Raw genomic sequence first — 20,679 nt, forward strand, 5'->3', positions numbered from 1 at the left:
TTCATTTATTAAATTTTGAATTTCACGGAATATAGTATTTGAAATTCGGCGCCCAAAGCGGTCATTTTAGTTCTCCTAGTTATGCAAAAAACCGCTAGATGTGACAATTAGAACGAACATAACCTAAAAGGTAAAGAAAGGAAAAGAAAAACAAGGAAAGAAAATTCGATTTTCTGGCAATTCCAAAACTCAGAATTAATTCATAGTGGCGATTGTTGATTATTCTAATTTTATTTTTATTGAGGTGAGTACATATTACAATAATACATAATAGTCATTACAAATATAAAATCTTTGAATAGAGTTTTTGTCTGACACTCATGTTGTTACATTTGCCTTGATTTCCTCAGTATATTTGTTATTATTGTTTTATAGCCAAGTGAAATCTATATTTTATTACATATTAGCTGTCCAGAAGTTATTTGTTTGGAGGAAAAAAATTAAATTTCAGAAAGTTGTATATTCTTATCGAACTTTCGTGTGACTCAAAAGTGATTTATAATTTTGAAGATTTACAGCTCTCTTGTTTTAAAGACTTAAGTTAAAAAAAATTACCTACATTTTTAAAAACTGTTTAATTCTCAACGTTAATAATTAAATTCTTTTTAAGGTATTTTTAACTGAACTTGTGACATTTAAAAGGCGTAGTTTGTAATTTTTCAAGGTGCTACTTTTTAAATTACTTATTTATTTGTGTACATTTTCAATTTGAAATTGAAACTGTTTGTCAGAAAGGGACACGAGTATATTAATATTAAAATTTATTAAAAAGTATGAGTTTCGAAAAGGATCTTAATTTTTTTAACATTCGCTGATATTTATAAATTAAAATCTTACTTGTACGGAAAACTTCCTGGGTGAAAGAAAATAACGATGGATGAAAAATGTTATAAAAGTAGGAAATACATTTAATGCAGAAAGAATATCTTAATGAACAAAAAGGAGTAAAATTATGACTTATTTTATAGCCAAAAACGGATTAAATTCTTTAAATCCGCAAAAATTTTTTTTTTTTAATTTAAAAATGAAGACTGCCAGAAAAAAGTTTTTAATTTCCCGAAAAGGCAAATAGGATATGCATCGTGAACAGGGATCTCATCACAACAGTTAGTTGCATCCTTTTTCCTGTACATGAAATATTTTTTGCCTTATTAAAATGCAAATCCACGTGGAAATTCAGTTTTTTTGGTAGAAAAGTCATCTTTATTGGTTAAAAATAAACGTTTTTTGTTGAAAATTTAACTTTTTCTCGGTTTCTTCTTTGTTTGTAAGTCTATTGTTATAAATTTCGTTCAGAATTCATCTCTTGATTGAAAATGTAATTATTTTGTTGAAAATTAAACTATTTTGTTAAAAAGTCATCTTATCAGGTCGAAGATTCAACCGTTTTTTTGAGCATTCATCTTTTGGATGCGAAATTCGTCTTTTCCAATGGAAATTCATCTTTCTGTAAAAAACTAATATTTTTTGGTTAAAAGTTCATTCTTTTTAATTAAAAAGACTACTATTCTTTTTTTGTTTCAGAATTCATCTCTTTTTGTTTAAAATATCATTATTTCGTTAAAAAATTAACTGCTATATTTAAGTCATTTTTTTTGTTAAAAATATTTTTTAACATTCATTTTTGGATAGGTTTAGTATTATGTTTTTATTTAAGAATTCATCATCGTTGAAAATTGAATTATTTTATTAAAAATTTAACTATTTTTCTTTAAATCATCTCTTTTGGTTGAGAATTCCACTTTTTTTAGCATTCTTTTTGCATATAAAATTCGTCCTTTAGAATTAAAAATTTTATTCTTTTGGTAGGAAAGTTATCTTTTGGTTGAAAATAAATTTTGATTTCAAAATTCAACTTTTCTGGTTTTATTTCGGAATTCAACTTTTCTGGTGTTATTTCGGAATTCATCATTTACGGTTGAAAATTTAAATATTTTATTGAAAATTAAACTATTTAAAAAAATCATCTATCTCTCTTCAACAATTCAGCTGTTTGGTTAAACAGTCGTCTTTTTGGATTAAAAAATTAGTCTTTTTGAACTAATCATTGTTAAAAAAGTCATGTTTTTTGGTCAAAGGTTCATTCTTTTTAAGAGAAAAGTCTACCATTATATTTTTGTTTTAGAAGTCATCTCTTTTGGTTTAAAATATAATTATTTTGTTAAAAATTGAACTATTATGTTCAAATCATATTTTTTATTTGAAAATCTTTTTTAACATTCATTTTTTATAGGTTTAGTATTATGTTCTTATTTCAGAATTCATCGCTTTTCGTTAAAAATTGAATTATTTGATTAAAAATTCAACTATGTTGTTGAAAAATCATCTCTTTGGGTTAAAAATTCAACTTGAAAAAAAATTCTTTTGGAATATAAAATTCATCCTTTAAAATTAAAAATTCATTTCTTTTGGTAAGAAAGTTATCTTCTGGTTAAAAATAAATTTTGTTTTGAAAATTCAACTTTTCTGTTTTTTTTTGTTCCGAATTCAGCATTTACGGTTGAAAATTTAATTTTTTTGTTGAAAATCAAACTATTTTCTTAAAAAATGAACTATCTTCAAAAATTCAACTGTTTCTAATTGAAAAGTCTATTATATTTATGGTTCAGAATATATCTCTTACTTAAAATTTAAATTATTTTATCGAAAATTCAACTGTTTGGTTGAAATTTTATCTTTTTCCATTAAAAAATCGTCCTTTTGAATTGAAAATTCATTTTTGTTTGTTTGTAGAAAACACATATTTTTCGATTGCAATTAAATTCTTTTTAATTGGAAATACTACTATTATATTTTTGGTTCAAAGTTCATCTCGCGTGTTCGAAAATTCAACTGTTTTGTCTTCTTTTAAAATATAAAATCCATCCTTTTGGATTGAAGATTCATCTTTTTTTGTAGAAAACTAATATTTTTAAATTGAAAGTTAATTTTTATTATTGAAAATACTACTATTATATTTTTGGTTTAGAATTCATCTGGTGGGGTCGAAAATTTTACTATTTTGTTAAAAAGTTAGTTTTTTTATAGAAAATTTCGTCTTTTATTTAATATTCATCATAGATAAAAAAGTCACCTTTTTTAAATCAAAGATCATTTTTTTTTAATAGAAAATTTCACTTATATATTTTTGTTAAAAAGTCATCTTATTTAGTTGAAAATTCATCTTTTTGTGGGAATTTTATATTTTTGGGTTAAAAGTTAATTCTTTTTAATTAAAAAGACTACTATTATATTTTTGTTTCAGAATTCATATCTTTGTTTAAAATATCATTATTTCGTTAAAAATGTAACTATTATGTTGGATTGAAATTTTTTTTTAAATTGGAAGTTAATTCCTTTTAATTGGTATAGAGTAAATGATATAATTAATCAAATTTATATAAATAAAAGTTATTAATCATTTTTTTTATTTAGAATTCATCACTTCGTTGAAAATTTAATTATTTTATTGAAAATTCTAAATTTTTTTATCGTTATTGTTTTTAGATAGAAAATTCATCCTTTTAAATAAAAAATTCATATTGTTTGGTAGGAAAGTATTTTTTTTTGTTAAAAATAAATTTTTTTTCAAAATTAATTTTTTCGGGCTTTTTTTTCTTGTTCGAAAGTCTACAGTTATATTTTTAGTTCATAATTCATCACTTGTGATTAAAAATTTAATTATTTTGTTGAATTTAAAATTATTATCTTACAAATTCACTGTTTGGTTGAGCAATCGTCTTTTCGAATAGGAAATTAGTCTTTTTATGTAATCATCGTTAAAAAAAGTAATATTTTTTGGTCGAAAGTTCGTCCTCTATAATAGAAAAATTTACTATTATATTTTTTTGCAGATTTTATCTTTGTTGGTTTAAAATATAATTATTTTGTTAAAAATTGGACTATTATGTTCAAATAATCTTTTTTAGTCGAAAATCTTTTTTTTTTTAACATTCGTTTTTTAGTATAGGAAATTCGTCCTTTTGGACTCAAAATTCATCTTTGATCGAAGTCATCTTCTTTGGTTGAAAGATAATTTTTTTTATTTAAAAGTCTTCTATTATGTTTTTGTTTTAGAATCGATTTTTTTTCTTGAAAATTTAACTGATTTATTAAAAACTTATCATGTTTGGTTGAAAATTGAACTGCTTTATACAATCTCAATTCTTTTATTCAGAATTTATGTTTTCGGGTGAAAATTTAACTATTATATTGAAAATTATCTTGTTTGTTGAAAACTCATATTTTCGGGTTAAAAAATCGCCTTTTTGGTTTGAAAATTCCATAATTTAGTTGATTTTTTTCTTTGTTAACTGAACAATCATTGCTAGTTGCTAATTTGTCTTATCCATTTAAAAATGCAATATATTTCGATTTCAATCTCAATAATATGGTATCTAAATTAAGTCTATTATATTAAAATTAAGTAAGTTCCATATTTCCGTGAAAAATCACCTTATGTAACCTGGTTTGAGAGCATTTTGGGCTCTGACATCTGTATTTTGTGCAGACTCGCTAAAATTTCAAGTTTTTCGTGAAATTTAAGAGTGCTTTTGCCTTTCAGATTTTCCAAAATGGGAAGCTGGCAGTTGGAAGTTGCAAGAATGTTCCTCTACATGGCTTTCCCTGTAGCCTGTTTCCACTACTTTAACCAACCAGAAAATTTCGAGGAGTTTGTTATTAATGTGCGCAAGGAAATGCTCCATGCCGAAACTCAAGAGAGTCGTGATGAATTGAAGAAATTTTTCGAAGAGCACGCTCGAGCAGAAAATTTGAAGAAGCTGGAAGCCATGGAAGCCAGCGAAAAAAAGTTCAAAGAACTAAAGTCCAAAAACACCTAACAGAATTTACCCACGAGAGCAATAACGTTTGTAAATGCAGAATCAATTTATTCTCTCTGAAATTCCAAGACGCTATTCATTTTTAAGTAAAAAAGAGTATAATATACTTGCTAAACATAATATATGAGTGATGTTTCCTTCAGTGAGAAAAACTTAGAATATAAAAAATAAATGTTTATTAAAATATAAATACAGGCAGTGTACTTAATAATTTTAACATTAGTCAGTCATTTTTTGCCATCACAGCCATTGAATTGTTGACTTTAATCGACACAAAAATCGCAATAATTGACATAATTATGGCTAACGTAATCCCACTACTTACTCCGTAAAGGTCTTCGGCAATTCCCACAATTAGAGGAGCCAGCATTCTAGCAATGTTTGTAATACTAGTTCCCATTCCCACTAAAGAACCTCTTTGAGACGGTGGACATCTCTGAAATAACATTTCAGTTTCTTTGACTCTGAGAATCATACTGAAAAATGTCAGGACCATTCCAAAAAGTACGAAAAACTGCACTTGGCTCGTGCAGAGTAAAGCTAAATATATGAAGGTGACAAAAATGTGAATTCTTGTACTGTGTCTTTCATAATCTACCTTTTCTTTGTACAGCAATTTATTTATGTATCCCATCGAGAGACCTGCAACTGCTGCAGAAAATCCCTGAAGGGCCAAACTGTATCCGACCGATTTTGGCGAGACTTGAAACCTCTCTCGAACCTTGATGGAATAATTATTGATGAAGGAGTCCTTTGCCATTGCAGTTACGAACTTCATGAGAAATATATCCCAGAAGATGGGCCAGTTTATACTCGCAAGTCCGTAAAGTGCTGCGATGAGATTTTTTGGAATACTTTTTACTAAGGTGGACAGATCTACATTTTTTAATTTGGAGGCTTTTTTCTCTTTTGGTGGATCCTCGAGGTAGAGGTACGATATCACTGGAATTAGAGAGTATTGAATTAAAAAAAAATGACACAAAAGGTGGTCGTGAGTCAGGGATTTTTTATTGGTGAGGAAAAGTCAGGTATTTTGAAGAAAAAAATGGCAAAAAGAGAATTTATATAGGAAATGCTTTAAATAACTTTCAAGATTGATCAATTTTAATTTGAAATTATTTTATTACGGTTATAGAAGATTCACGGACATAATATTCTTGTTAGTAATTTATTTTCCTTGTATTTCTATTTATTTATTTTTTTAGTTGCCTTCTCCTGAATATTATATTTGCAGTTGAAAATTCATTTTTTTTTTTATAGAAATATTGTACCTTTCTGTTGAAAATTCATATTCTGGGGTTGAACTTCCAAGTAAAACCTTCTCTGGTTAAAAATTTAAATATTGTTTTGAAAATTCATCCTTTCGGTTTAATAATTAATATTTTGTTAAAAAGTCAATAAATTTGTTTAAAAAATCCTCCTCTTTTTGAGAATTCAACTATTTTAGTAGAAAGTTCACCTTTTTGTTGAAAATTCATATTTTGGTGTTAAACATTCACCTGAAATTTTCTCTGGTTGCAAAGTAAAAATTATATTTTTTTTTATTCGTCTTTTGGGATTTAAAATTCATCTCTTTTTGTAGAAATTTGAAAAAAGTGAAAATTTCTATTTTTGGACTGAATATTCAACTATTTTGGTAGAAAATTCACCTTCTCGTTCAACATTTATATTTTGCCGTTAGAAATTCAACTTTTTTTGTGTGAAAATTTCTTATTTCCAGGTTCCAAATTTATCTCTTTTGGTAAATATTTGATCTTCTTTGTTTAACATGCATTTGTCTTGTTGAAAATTCAACTTTTTTTCTTCATTTCTCTTTTTAGGCTAGAAAATCAAATACTTTGTTATAAGACGTTCTTTTTGGTTGAAAATTCATCTCTTTGTAGAAATTTGATATCTTCTGGTTGAAAATTTCTATTTTTGGACTGAATATTTAACTATTTTGGTAGAAAATTCACCTTCTCGTTGAAAATTTCTATTTTCTCGTAGAAAATTCAACTATTTTTTTTAAAATTCGTCTCTTGGTAGAAATTTTATATTTTCTAATTAAAAATGCAACTCTTTGATTGCAAATTTAACTATTTTGGTTGAAAATTCAATTGAAATCTTCTCTGTTAAAAAATCAACTTTTTTTTTAAATTAATGTTTTCGATTTCAAAATTCATTTTTTTTGTAGACATTTGACCATTTCTAGTTGAAAAAACAACTGTTTGTTTGAAAATTCAACTATTTTTTGAAATTTTCTTTTTTTTTGGGTTAGAAGATTAACTATTTTAATAGAAAATTTAACTTTTTTCCTAAAAAGTCAACAATATTGTTAAAAGCACAGTTTTTTGGTTGACGATTCAGCCGTTTTGTTGAAAATGCCTTTTTTCAATTCAAAATTCAACTATTTTGGTAGAAATTTCAGTTTTTGGTTTAAAATTCAACAATTTCGTCGAAAATTTGTATTTTTGCTTGAAAATTTAACTTTTTTTAAATTCGTATTTTCTATTTCAAAATTCATCTCTTAGTACAAATTTGATATTCAATTTTTTAATGAGAATTCATATTTTAGTGCTGAAAATTCAACTGAAATCTTCTCTGGTTGCGAATTCAACTTTTTTTGTGTGAAAATGTCTTATTTCCGGTTTCCAAATTTATCTCTTGGTAGATATTTGATCTTTTTTGTTTAAAATGCATTTGCCTTGTTGAAAATTCAACTTTTTTTTTCTTAATTTCTCTTTTTAGGCTAGAAAATCAAATACTTTGTTATAAGACGTTCTTTTTGGTTGAAAATTCATCTATTTTGTTATAAATTTGATCTCTTCTGGTTAAAAATTCAACTGTTTCGTTGACAATTCCTATTTTTGGACTGAATATTCAACTATTTTGGTAGAAAATTCACCTTCCTGTTGAACATTTATATTTTTCCGTTGAAAATTCAACTATTTTTTTTGAAAAATCATCTCTTTTGGTAGAAATTTGATAGTTTTTAGTTAAAAATGCAACTCTTTGATTGCAGATTCAACTGTTTTGTTAAAAACTCCTATTTTTGGGATCGACATTGAACTATTTTAGTAGAAAATTCAACTATTTTGGTTGAAAATTTATATTTTGGTTTTGAAAATTCAATTGAATTCTACTCTGGTTAAAAAATCAACTTTTTTTTTTTAAATTAATCTTTTCGTTTCAAAATTCATCTTTTTTTGTAGAAATTTGATCCTTTCTAGTTGAAAAAAAGACGGTTTGAAAATTCAACTATTTTAGAAAATTTTCTCTTTTTGGGTTCGGAAGATTTAATTTTGAAAAAATTTTGTTATAGTAAATTTTATATTTTAATAAAAAATTCAACTATTTTACTAAAAAGTCAACAATATTGTCAAAAACACCTATTTTTTGGCGATTCAGCTGTTTTGTTGAAAATACCTTTCTTCAAATTCAAAATTAAACTATTTTGGTATAAATTTTAGTTTTTGATTTAGAATTCAACAATTTCGTCGAAAATTTCGATTTTTGGGTGAAAAATTCTACTATTTTGGTACAAATTTGATCTCTTCTAGTTAAAAAATCAACTGTTTCGTTGAAAATTCCTATGTTTGGACTGAATATTCAACTATTTTGGTATAAAATTCACCTTCTTGTTGAACATTCATATTTTGCCGTTGAAAATTCAACTATTTTTTTTAAATTCGTCTCTTTTGGTAGAAATTTGATATTTTGTTAGTTGATAACTGTTTGGTTAAAAATGCCTGTTTTCGGGTTCGAAATTGAACTATTTTAGTAGAAAATTTAATTGTTATGGTTGAAAATTCATATTTTGGTGTTGAAAATTCAATTGAAATTTTCTCTGGTTAAAAAATAAATTTTTTTTAATTAATCTTTTCGGTTTCAAAATTCATCACTTTTTTGTTAGACATTTGATCCTTTCTAGTTGAAAATACAACTGTTTGTTTGAAAATTCAACTTTTTTTGTGTAAAATGCCTTTTTTTATTTAAAATTCAACTGTTTTGGTAGAAATTTCAGTTTCTGGTTTAAAATTCAACTATTTCGTTAAAAATGTCTACTTTTGGGCGAAAAATTCTATTTTGGTAGAAAATTCACGTTGTTGTTGAAAATTCATATTTTTGGTTGAAAATGTAACTTTTTTTTCAATTCGTCTTTTCTATTTCAAAATTCATCTCTTTTAGTAGAAATTTGATCTTCATTTTTTTTTGAATATTTAAATGAAATTTTCTCCGGTTCCAAATTCAACTTCTTTTTTAATTTCTTATTTCCGGTTTCCAAATTCATCTCTTTTGGCTGATATTTGATCCTTTCGGTTTAAAATGCATTTGTCTTGTTAAAATATCAATTTTTTTCTTAATTTATTTTTTTGGGCTAGAAAATCCAATATTTTGTTATAAGACGTTCTTTTTGGTTGAAAATTCAACTATTTTAGTGAAAAATTCGCTTTTGTGTTGAAAATTCATACTTTGGTGTTGCAAATAGGATAAAATCTTTTCTCATTGAAAATCCAAGTATTTTTTGTTGTTGAAAATTTGTCTTTTCGGTTTAATAATTTACGTATTTTGTTTGAAATTTTATCTTTTCTGGTTGAAAATAAAATTCTGGTTCAAAATTAATCTTCACTGGTTGAGGATTCAACTTTTTTGTATGAAAATTCATCTTTTTCAGAAAATTCAACTGTTCTCGGTTGAAATTCCCTTTTTTTGTTTGTTAAAAATGTAATTGATTGTTTAAAATGAACTTTCTTGTTGATAACTTATATTTACAGGTCGAACTTTTGCTTCCTTCTTGGCTAAAAAATCTTTATTAATTTTTGGAAAATTTATCTTAGCGATAGAAGATTGAGTTATACGACCAAAAAAGGGTCGTTTTCCTTAAAAAATTTAGACTTTGAAACCAAATTTTTCTTATTAAAAAAAAATGTGTTGCTAAAATTGCTAAAAATTGATCTGTTTTGTAAAAAATTTAGGTTTTTGGTTGAAAATTGGTCTTTTTTTTGTTAGAAGTTGAATTACTTTGTTAAAAATCATTTGCTTGCGTGCATATTTATAATTTTAGTTGTAAATTCATCTCTTTGGTGGGAAAATGGACTACTTTATAGAGAATTAAAGAAAAAATTCCCTTGTGTTGCAAATTTCACCATTCCATTTTTGGTTGAAAATTTATCTTATTAGTTCAAAAGTCGTTTTTTTGTTGTGAAAATTAAATTTCTTGGTTGAAAAATCATCTTTTGTATTAAGAATTTATCTTTTTAGTTAGGAAATTCAATTATTTGGTAGAAAATTGATCTATTTTGTTGAAAATTTAACTTTTCAGGTTGGAAAATCAATTGGTTTTCACTGAAGTTTTTTTTTTTTTTTTGAAAGTTCGATTATCTATATATAATGATTTACTTCCTTTAGTTACAACTTCTACTATTTGCTTAAAAGTTCAAGTAATTTGTGAAAAAACTAATTTTGTTTAGTCAAAAATTCAAATTTTTTTTTTTGAACATTAGGACGACAAAAAATAGTTTTTGAAATTTTAATAATAAAACTCTGGGAGTTTAGAAAATGACGTTTTTCGGCCACCCTTAACATAGAAATACGAAAATACGTACCAATGTTTAGGACGAAAATGACACTCGTGAAATAACAGATATGGGAAAACCCATTTTCGAGTTCTGCAAAATGTCCTCCAATCGCTGGACCAATTGTAAAACTGATTCCTGCGATTGCATTCAATCGTCCAAAAACCACGGTTTGGTCTTCGATTGAAACATGGTCGGCTACTATTGTGCGATTTAATGATTGGATGTGTTTAAATGTCCCTAGAAAAAAGAGAATTAATTTTTTATAAAGATGACAGTAAAATAACAGTGAATTTATTTTTTACCCGAGAATTTTACACATTTTTAGATGAACAATCTGTTCAATAACTTCAAACTTAAATTTCGTAGCACACGATATAAATACATTTATAAACAAGTTTGATTCCAACTTTTTTATGTTAAGTTCAATTACTAACTAACAATTGCTAAATAATCATTCTAAAATAAAATAAAAGATTTTCCATTTTAGGTCTTCATTTATTTTCAAATTTTCGATTGGTTTAAAATTAAGGTAGTTGTGGAAACAAAAATAAGATCTCAGAAAAAAATGGTTTTTTTAATAAAAACAATTTTAACTTACAAAAAAAATTATGTTAACAGTGTTTTTTTCAACTGATTTTTTATTATTATTCTTTGTTGCCAATTTTGAAAAAATGGTTGAGTTTCAATAAATAAGGGCTTATTTTTTCATGGAAAACATACTCTACAAGACAGCTGTTTCCAATTTTGAAATTTATTCAAATTCAACCATTTTTTTAAAATTGTTCAAAACCATAATTGCATATTTGAACATATCTTTCATAAAAAATAATAATCTTTCATCAGATCTGTAAAGATTCATAGTTAAACACTTTTAGTCAATTTAAACAATTTTTAAATAAAAAAGGACATTTCTTCAATTTTAGCAATGTTTGACTTTATTTACAAACATCAATCATAAATCAAATATTTAAAACTAAACAATTTCAGTCTGCATTGTTTCAAATAGAAAGCATTAAAATTTCAGAGTGCTGAATTTCGACTTTAAACTTAAGAATTTAAAAGATTTCATTTTTAAATTAAATTATTTACTAGAAACTTGAAAAATTTAAAGTTATAAATTTCAAACGAGGTCAAATATGTCGATTTTGTAAAATTTATGAAATTCGAGTAGATATAATACATTTACAAAATATAAATATCAAATACCTAAAGTAGCTCTCAGAAACAGTATGAAGTAAAAAGAATAAGTTATTCCCATAAAAAAGTAGCAGGCAGAAGTTACGGAAAGGCAGAAAATTAAAATATTCTGCCGTCCCAGTCTGTCACTTAAGCTCCCCTGAAAATAATATTTTTTTTATCATTATTACAGAAATACTATAAAATATTGATAAAATGTAAGCCAAAGTACCTACAATAATGGGACCACTTAAAAGTTGACATCCTGCATAAATAGAACTAACAGCACCAATGAAAAAGTGGCTCGCGCCTAAACTTTTTAAATGTCCAGAAAACAAAGGAATAAAAACACTAATCCCAAAAAAATCCTGTAATGTAGAAAAAATAATATTAATAAAATTCTAAGAATATTTTATGATATGATAAGGATAATGCTATTTTGAAAAAATTAACTAAGAGACTATTTTCTCACATTTTTTATAGTCACAATTTTTTAATAGTTGCATTTTCGACCAAAAATATGATTTCTTAACGAACTGCATAAACTTTTCACAAAACAGTTAAATTTGTAATAAAAACAATTAATTTTGTACCAAACAAAATACATATATTTTCCACCAAATAGTTAGTTTTTAATCCAAGAGGAGTAATTTTCAATGAAAACGACGATTTTGAAAGAAAATACATGAATTTTCAACTTAAAAAGATCAATTTTCCACCAAAAATATTATGGTTGATATTTAAACCAAAAAATTTTTATTTTAAATAAGAAACAGTTGAATATATGACTAAAAATACGAATTTTCAACAAAATGCTTGAGCCCTAAACTAAAACAGATTAATTTTCAACCATATACAGTTGCATTTTTAACAAAAAATTGATTTTTTACCAAAACTCGAATTGTCAACGAAATAAATACATTTTCTACCAAATAGTCGAATTTTAAACGAAAAGGATTAATTTTCTATAAGAAAAGATGAAGTTTTAACAATATACATACCTTTTTATACAAATTCTTCAATTTTCTACCATAAAATAAGAATTTTCAATCAATTGTATAAGTTTTTAATGAAATATTTTGAATAATGGATGTGATGGTAGTCCAAATTTTATTTTATTCCTTTTTAGTTTATATTTTGTTCGTTTAAAAATTTGCTTAACTAAATATGTAGTTGCATTTTTAAACGAAAAAGATCAATTTCTAATAAAAAATGGTGCGGCTTAATTTTTATTGAAAGGAATGAATTTTCAAATTAAAAAAAAAACTAATTTTCCACAAAACAGTTGAATTTTATACCAAATTGTGGAGTTTTCAAGTTGTGAGAGACGTATTTTGTATAAAACGGTGGAATTTTGAACTCGAGGTTATTAACTTTCAACAACGAAGAAGTTATCTTTCAAAAAAGTAGTTCAAGTTTTAACCAAGGAGTTCAATTTTCCATCTAAAAAGACTAATTTTTAACGAAAAATGTAATAGTTGATATTCCAACAAAAAATGTGTTTTTTTTTTAATTCAAAAAATTTTAATTTATCAATAAACAAACAAAAAATTTTTAAGCGAAACATTAATTTTTAACGAGACCGTTGCATTTTTAACTAAGAAAGGTACAAAATCAACAGAAAAAGATGAATGTTCAACAAAAGATTTGAATGTTCAACCAAAAGTATACAACTTTTCAAAAAATTGTTGAATTTTGGAAAAAATTCGATTTCGAGTCAAATAATAAAATTCAAAAAATATGTGATAAATGGGAATTTCGATGATTTATAGACTCAAGAATGCAATTTTAAATAAACATTGAGGATTATTTTTATTACATAAAAAATGTTAGACAATATTTTGACACTTTTAAAAATACGTGACACTATATACACTATTTTTTTTTAATTTTAAGTGAGTCCGATGTTTCGATAAAGAATATAGAATACTTATAACATTGATTAATTTCTTGGATTGTTCGAGATAAATTATGTCATATTGTACACAAAAAATATATATATTTACCAGGAAACAGATGATATAAGTCCATGATACATGAAATGTCATCTTCAAGTTTTTGGCAGATAATTCATATACTATACAGATTTTACACATTAAAAAATTCACTACCTAGTAAATATTTAACACAATGCATTTTTTTCTTCAAATGGAATAATATCATTTGGTATCATTATAAATAATTTACTACAATTCTTTCGTTCTTGTAACACGTGGCAAAAGTCGATTAGATAAATTGTCAGAAGTCATGCTTGAAATGTAAAACTGATGTATTTTTATCTTAATTTATCTAGGTTAGGGTTATGAGGTTCTTATCTTAAGGGTATTTGACACAGCCAAATACCTATATTATCGACCTCAATTTATCAGTTCACTGAATATTTTTTTGAACCTAAGAACTTTTTTTGTAAATAAAATATCGAGCTGAAACTTTGGAAAATGTATTAGAGTACAAATCTCTGGTACAATAAAGTACGTTTAGGTACTGCATTTTGGTAGGAAGTAGGAACTTCACTGAAAATTATTTAATCTTTTTTCTAAACCTCGACATTTTTTGAACGTTCGAACTTTTTTTAAACATAAAATATCGGTCTCAAACTTTGAGAACTGCAATCGCCGAAAGAAAACTACGTTAACGTACAAAGTTTAATGATAAAAGATGTAAAAAAGGATATTTCAACTATAAATTCCATCGGCATCAGACGGTAACGTTGTACGCGAAAATACGTCTAGTGGCCGCCAGGGTTCGTATTTTCGTGTACAACGTTACCGGCTGATGCCGATGGAATTGATAGTTGAAATATATTTTTTTTACATCTTTTATTATTTTCAGCTCTTGCATTTCTAAAAGTTAGAGACCGATATTTTATGTATAAAAAATGTTCGAACGTTCAAAAAATGTCTGGGTTCAGAAAAAAGATGCTACTCTACAACCATCTGTAGATAAAATAACTAAAACTCAGTTTTGATTGGAAATGTGTATTTTAATTGCAATTTGATCAAAAATCAATTTTTAATATTTATTTATTTAATGGAAAAATTAAGGTTTTTAAATGTTTTATTTACTTTTAAAACTTTAGCTCTGTTCTGAAGTTCAGATGGCAGAACCTACAAATTCTCAATGAAAAATTTTACTCTTTCGAACAAATTAAAACATGAAATGTTGTAATAATTTTAATTGTACCAGGATAGGCTATTTTTAATTCATTCTTAAATAAAAAATTTTAATTTGACATTAAACGTGATTAATGATTATAAGTTATTAACTTCATTTTTGAACTCAATATTCTTAACATTATTTTCAAAAGAATTTGTTGGCTATTTTTTGTTGCGAATGTTTAGCCTGGTTTAGTCGGAGACTAACAATTATTTGTGTAATCTTAAAACTTTATCAACTATCCTTTATTAAAAACGTTAAATTAAATCATAATTTGGAAATTAAGAGCAACATCACATTCAATATAAAATTTTAAAAACTGGAATTATTTAAAAACTAAAAAAATACTTTTTTTAAATTGTAAAATAGATCGAGATGAATAAATCCAAAGATAAATATATATCTTTTCAGCTTATAATTTAGAAAAAGTAAAATTTCCGAGACTTTTTTAATTAAACTTTGAAATAAATGAAACTTGTTAACATATAGAATGAATTCTAATAATAATAAAGTGCATTTTCTTTTAGTGTCAATAATTTCAAAGAATATAAAAAAATAATGAAAAAATGTCAATTTTATGACGATCAGTCGTGACGGCCTCAATTATAAAAAAACTTGATTAAAATTGAAATTATTGTCAAAAATAATTTAAAAGTAACAGTTAATGATGAAAACCATTTTTTGTTAGAATTTTATAGTATCAAGTGGAATTTCATTTAATAAAAGTAAATTATTCTTAAATTCTCCTTTATAGCATTTTTGAGGACTCAGGAAATGTGGCGCTCGCTTTGTTCTTTGAATCCAGTTTCGAAAATAATTTAGAGGTACCGGTCGTGTACTCCGAGAATGGGGAAAATACCAAATAGAAAATTCTAAATTTGGAATATTTGTTCCTATAAAATTGGGTTTCGTTATGCAGATAATAGAAAACCCGGAAAGCTACTTAAAGATAAGTAATTTATATCAATTTATTATAATTTTGTGATGAAAAAAAATATTTCCAGGAAAACCCCAACTTTATTTTTCCCAACAATCAAACAATTTTCTGCTACTATGAAAAAGGCATCCAATCAGTTTTATTTTACCACTTTCAGAAATTTTAGGAAATAGCCGCCATTTTGTAATTTTGTTTTATTATACTTTTTTAGGATCAATTGAAAGAGCCATACAACTACGCGTCCTATCCAAAAATTATTTATAACGAATTTGTCGATCTTTTTTTGGTAGACAACTTTTGTCTATTCATTGTTTTCCGTATTTCCTGTCTTTTCCCCATTTTTTTTTAGATTTTTGATTTTATTATTTACAAATGAAACAAAAACTACGTGTCATATTAAACAACAATAAACAACTTTTGTCTTCATTTTTTTCGTACATTGCATTTGCATTTTGCTTCTTAAGATTTTTGTCATATATCGTATAGTCTTAGTGGAAAATGGAATTTTTTATTAAAAAAAAAAGAAAATATTTTGGTTGGATAAAACCATATTCATTTGTCAAAAATGTCCGACTAACAAACTTATTCTTTTTTTTTGCCTTAAAAACGTGTGACAAAGCTCAATACAATCTGATCAGTCATTCGAAAGTCATCGTGCTTGCATACAGACAGACAGGGACCTTCGAAAAAAATCTTTGTTTAAAAAAAGTTAACCAATTCGGAGTAAATCGTCAAAGAACTTTTAGGAAACAATATCACAGGTTTTGAAAATCGGTTTTAGGCAGCATTTAAAAAAATAATTGTTATATTTTACGACAAAAAACATTCTATAGAGATATGGAAACGCTGAATAAGAATTATAAAGGTTTGATACTATGAAATTATTCCGTTCCGAGAAAATCAAAATTTAGTGTGAATGGCCCGTAAAAAGAAAAAAATATTTCTTTCTTTTTTAATTTTCAAATAATTTTCGAGAAAAGTGTTAGTTATCTAGTTCCGTAATCGTGGTTAAAAAAATGGAAAACAGTCACAGATCTGAGATATATTAAAGTAAACGATAAGCAAGATAATTTTAGTCAATTCTACAGAAAGAACGAAACCTTTGCAGTAAAAATAGACAGTCATGCATTTGTTAATTGTAAATGGTTGACACAGTAAGAAATAATTGTTTCACGTCAGAGCTGTGTGACAGTGATGAGTCATAAGCAAGACAATTTAGCCGATTTTATGAGGAAAAAAATCGAAGTCTTTCCAGAAAAAACGGACAAAATTATGAGTTTTGTAATTGAAATTGTTTAAGTAATAAACAATTATTTTCTGGTCGGTGTCTATTACAATACCGAGCCATCAGTACAATATTTTTATAGTTGATTGTAAAAAAAGAAGGAAATATTTTGCAGTGAAAACTGGCCTATTAAACTTACATTTCCTCCAAAAAATAACAGTCTAAAGCGGAAAAAATGATTCTTTCTGAGGAAACTACTTTTGTTCGCTAAATTGCTTATAACAAAATGAAAAAATATATACATTAACATAATATCGCCTTGTATGTATGTTAAATCGTTGGTCACATCGTTGGACATTATTATTTTAAAAAACGGGCCATTTTTTTAAGATAGTATCTATCATGGTTCATTAACCTTGTTATAATTAATTGTGTATTGTAACTTAAAATAGCAGAAATGAGATAAGTTACTTTTACTTATTATATTTCGATGATTGTTATTTAGTAATCACTATAGTTGTGACAAGTGTTCAGATAATTTAACATTTGTAAATGTTGTCTCTAGCTTTGTCACTAGATAAGAACAACTACAGGCAAAAATTCTCACCGATTAGAGAGTTTCCTCGAAAAAATGAAATAATAATTGTTATCAATATACGGGAAACACAAGCCCCAGATATGTCGCTCCCACCTTCGGTTTTATGTGACCAGATGACGCAAGACATAATTTCGAACTCTTTCTAGAAACTTTTTTACCTCTTTAATCAATTATGACTTTTATGAATCATTTATATATTTAAAAAATGTAAGTTTATAATTAAACACACTAAAAAATATTTGCTTTTAGAAATAGGGTCTAGTTTAAAGTAAAAAAGATGCCTAATTTGAGCTGTAATAAAATTAAGTTGTACCGAAAGTGAATCTAAGTTCATTTAGAAAATATAGATTCAAGAAATGTTGAAAGAATCTAATTTCCAGAGGGCATGGAACTTATTTCTTTAGAACAACAATACGTCATAAAAAAATCAAGTTTCATTTTCAGTTAAAAAATTTCATTTTTATCTAAAAAATGAATTTTTTACTAAAAAAAGACAAATTTTCCACAAAATACATAAATTTTCAACTAAAAAAAAATAAATTCATGACCAAAAATACAATAGTTACAATGTTAAAAAATTTAATTTGCAACAACAAAAAACACGTACTTTTCAGAAAATATTTAAATTTTCAACCAAAGAAATGAATTTTTAAACAATCATATGAAGGTTCAACTAATTTAATTAATTTTCGACCAAAAAGACGAACTTCCAAGAAGAAAGTGGAATTTTCACCTAAAACAGATACATTTTTAACAAAATAATTTTGCAACCAAATAAAATAAATTTTTAACGAAACAGTTATATTTTCAATAAAACAGATACATTTTCAACCAAGACGATTACATTTCTATTAAACAAGATACATTTTTGATAATAAATATAATAGTTAAAATTTCAGTTAACAAAAATTTTCAACAAAAAAACTGATTAAAAAAAATGATTTTTCAACCGAAAAGATAAATTTTTAACGAAATACATGAACTGTCAAACTAATCCTTGCAGTTTTTAAAGCAATTTTCGATCCATATGTTAATTTTCAACCAAAGACATAAATTTGGAACGAAAAATATAAATAAGTCAGCATAAAAATTAATATTCTATCCAAAAGACGGATTTTCAGCAATATACAGGAATTTTCGATTAAATAGTTGATTATTTTAGTTTTTAACAAAAAAAAAATGAATTCTCAACTAATCATGTTTGAATGAATAGCTCATATTTTGATCAAAAAAGATTTTCATTTTTAATAAAAAACAGTTAAATTGAACCAAAGACTACGAATTTTCAAGAAATGAGTTGAATCCTTACCAAAGCCAGACTAATTTTCAAACAAAAACCACAAATTTTCAACAAAAAAGTGGATTTTAAAAAAGTTAATTTTTAACTAAAAAAACGAATGGGAAGGAAAAAGTTGTTCACCCAAAAAAGATCTACAAATTTGTTATAAATTGTTGTTATAAAAAATGTTAAAAATAAAAAATAAACTTTTTGGTAAAACGATCACAAACTATAGTAACATTATGTTCAACAAAATTTGTCGCCTAAATTGTATCTGCAAATTTGTTTAGAATCAATTTACGCTAGAATGCGTATTTTTGGTTCAAATCATAAAAAATAACATTGGAAATATAGAAATTATATTTATGCAAAACGACACAAGTTGTAATAAAATACTTGATACCATTTTTCCTAATTGAATTGAATGCGCACTTTTTGAAATTATAAAAACAGAACAATGAAAATCTACTTTTGTTTCAATACCAATGCATATTATGAATTGTAATAATAAAAATGTATTGAAACAATATGCATTTTTCATGGTAGCTGAAAATAAAATTTAATGTAAATTAAGAAGCAAATATTAACGTAATCATAATAAATAAAATTTGTACTTTATTTTGTAATATTTAAATAAGCAATTTCAGTCCGAAGTACGGAAATAGCGCGGTTCTATTTGGAATCAGTAAATACTATCAATAATAATACAGATAAATATCTCAAACAAAGTTCCACTTTAAAAAATTAAATTGAATTTAAGAAATAAATTATTTCTTTAAACAATTTATTATTAATACAATATTACAAACTTATACTTTGTAATTTTAAATAGACCCGCGTTTTTCCGAACATGCGCAGTTGAGAAAGTTGCAGTCGATTAGCATCACTGCATGAATGTTATGGGTTTAAAAGTGTTTTTGTTAATGTACGACGTGACAAATATAACATTTCCTTAAAATAGTACAATTTTCCAAATAAAAATTAATATACTAGAATCAAAAAACGACCCAAATATTTGGCGGCACAGTGTGTATTGTAGCATGACGCCACGGTCATGTTAGGACATGTAAAAATATCAGGAAGGTTAGCATAGTTCTGGACATGGGACTGCATACGCCTTTTTGGAGAAAATATTTTAAACGTGAAAGTAAGATAAAAAGGTCTGAATATAGTAACATTTTTCAAAAGTAAAATGCATTTGCGCAATTTTCTTCCATCCTTTTACTGGTTCAAGACCTTTCAGTTTCACGAAATACAATCAAATAGCCGAAATTCTGGGTCAGAGTACCCTTTATGCTACACTAACCTGAAATTTTGGTCATCTTATTTTATTTCGTAACACTGAAAGGTCGTCAATTGAGAAAAGAATGGAACATAACTGAGAAAATACCTTCTACATTTGACAAATATTACTATTTGTACATTTACAACTTACTTTTACGTATAGAATATTTTCTCAGAAAAGCTGTCCGCATTCCCATAACGGAACAGCGCAATTGGAAATAGCCCAGCATGGGAGACTTTAAATAGGTGCGACTTAAAATAGCCAAGAGTTCACTGTAAAGTTAATATATATTTGATATATTAGTCTTGCATAATGTAGAAAAGTTCGCATTTGGGAGAAAAACGAGTGCGGATCATCAGATGCGTGATGGTAATGTGTTTTTTAAAGCCGAGGGAGCTTTACCAAAAGAGAATTCACAATCACCAAAGCACAGCTGTCGATGATTTGACCTTTAATTATTCTTTACCTTCAATTAATTATCGACAACTGTAATTTGGTGATATGTCCGATATGTCCGATATGGAAAAAAATTATTTTGATGTCACCTGCTCGGTGGCAACTTAATAAGTATCAATGTACTATTAGCACATATTCGATATTCATGTATTATTTACATTCATGGTATATTCGAGGTCTGACGGGCTT

At 25.8% G+C, this 20,679-nt stretch overlaps 2 protein-coding genes across 2 annotated transcripts; one reads left to right on the forward strand and one right to left on the reverse strand.

The window, feature by feature from the left end:
* The first annotated feature begins 107 nt into the window (after window positions 1–107).
* LOC117178977 (protein PET100 homolog, mitochondrial) lies at window positions 108–5,006 on the forward strand. The gene is made up of 2 exons (XM_033370573.1): window positions 108–244; window positions 4,544–5,006. The coding sequence occupies exon 2, from the start codon at window positions 4,554–4,556 to the stop codon at window positions 4,818–4,820; it is 267 nt and encodes an 88-aa protein (XP_033226464.1). The 5' UTR covers window positions 108–244; window positions 4,544–4,553; the 3' UTR covers window positions 4,821–5,006.
* LOC117178976 (major facilitator superfamily domain-containing protein 9-like) lies at window positions 4,981–13,948 on the reverse strand. The gene is made up of 5 exons (XM_033370572.1): window positions 13,561–13,948; window positions 11,791–11,922; window positions 11,585–11,714; window positions 10,406–10,615; window positions 4,981–5,762 (listed from the first exon to the last, which is right to left on the reverse strand). The coding sequence occupies exons 1-5, from the start codon at window positions 13,648–13,650 to the stop codon at window positions 5,044–5,046; spliced, it is 1,281 nt and encodes a 426-aa protein (XP_033226463.1). The 5' UTR covers window positions 13,651–13,948; the 3' UTR covers window positions 4,981–5,043.
* Between the last annotated feature and the right edge of the window lie 6,731 nt (window positions 13,949–20,679).

The sequence above is a fragment of the Belonocnema kinseyi genome, chromosome 8 (assembly GCF_010883055.1).
Source record: "Belonocnema kinseyi isolate 2016_QV_RU_SX_M_011 chromosome 8, B_treatae_v1, whole genome shotgun sequence".
Taxonomy (NCBI): Eukaryota; Metazoa; Arthropoda; class Insecta; order Hymenoptera; family Cynipidae; genus Belonocnema; species Belonocnema kinseyi.

What these genes read in the sequence shown, in the direction of transcription:
- LOC117178976 (XM_033370572.1), bottom strand. Translation starts at nt 13,650, where the DNA reads ATGTGTAAAATCTGTATAGTATATGAATTATCTGCCAAAAACTTGAAG. An exon ending in CTTATATCATCTGTTTCCTG is followed by an intron (nt 11,923 to 13,560) that starts GTAAATATATAT and finishes TCTACATTACAG; the next exon opens with GATTTTTTTGGGATTAGTGT. An exon ending in TTTTAAGTGGTCCCATTATT is followed by an intron (nt 11,715 to 11,790) that starts GTAGGTACTTTG and finishes TATTATTTTCAG; the next exon opens with GGGAGCTTAAGTGACAGACT.
- LOC117178977 (XM_033370573.1), top strand. Translation starts at nt 4,554, where the DNA reads ATGGGAAGCTGGCAGTTGGAAGTTGCAAGAATGTTCCTCTACATGGCT.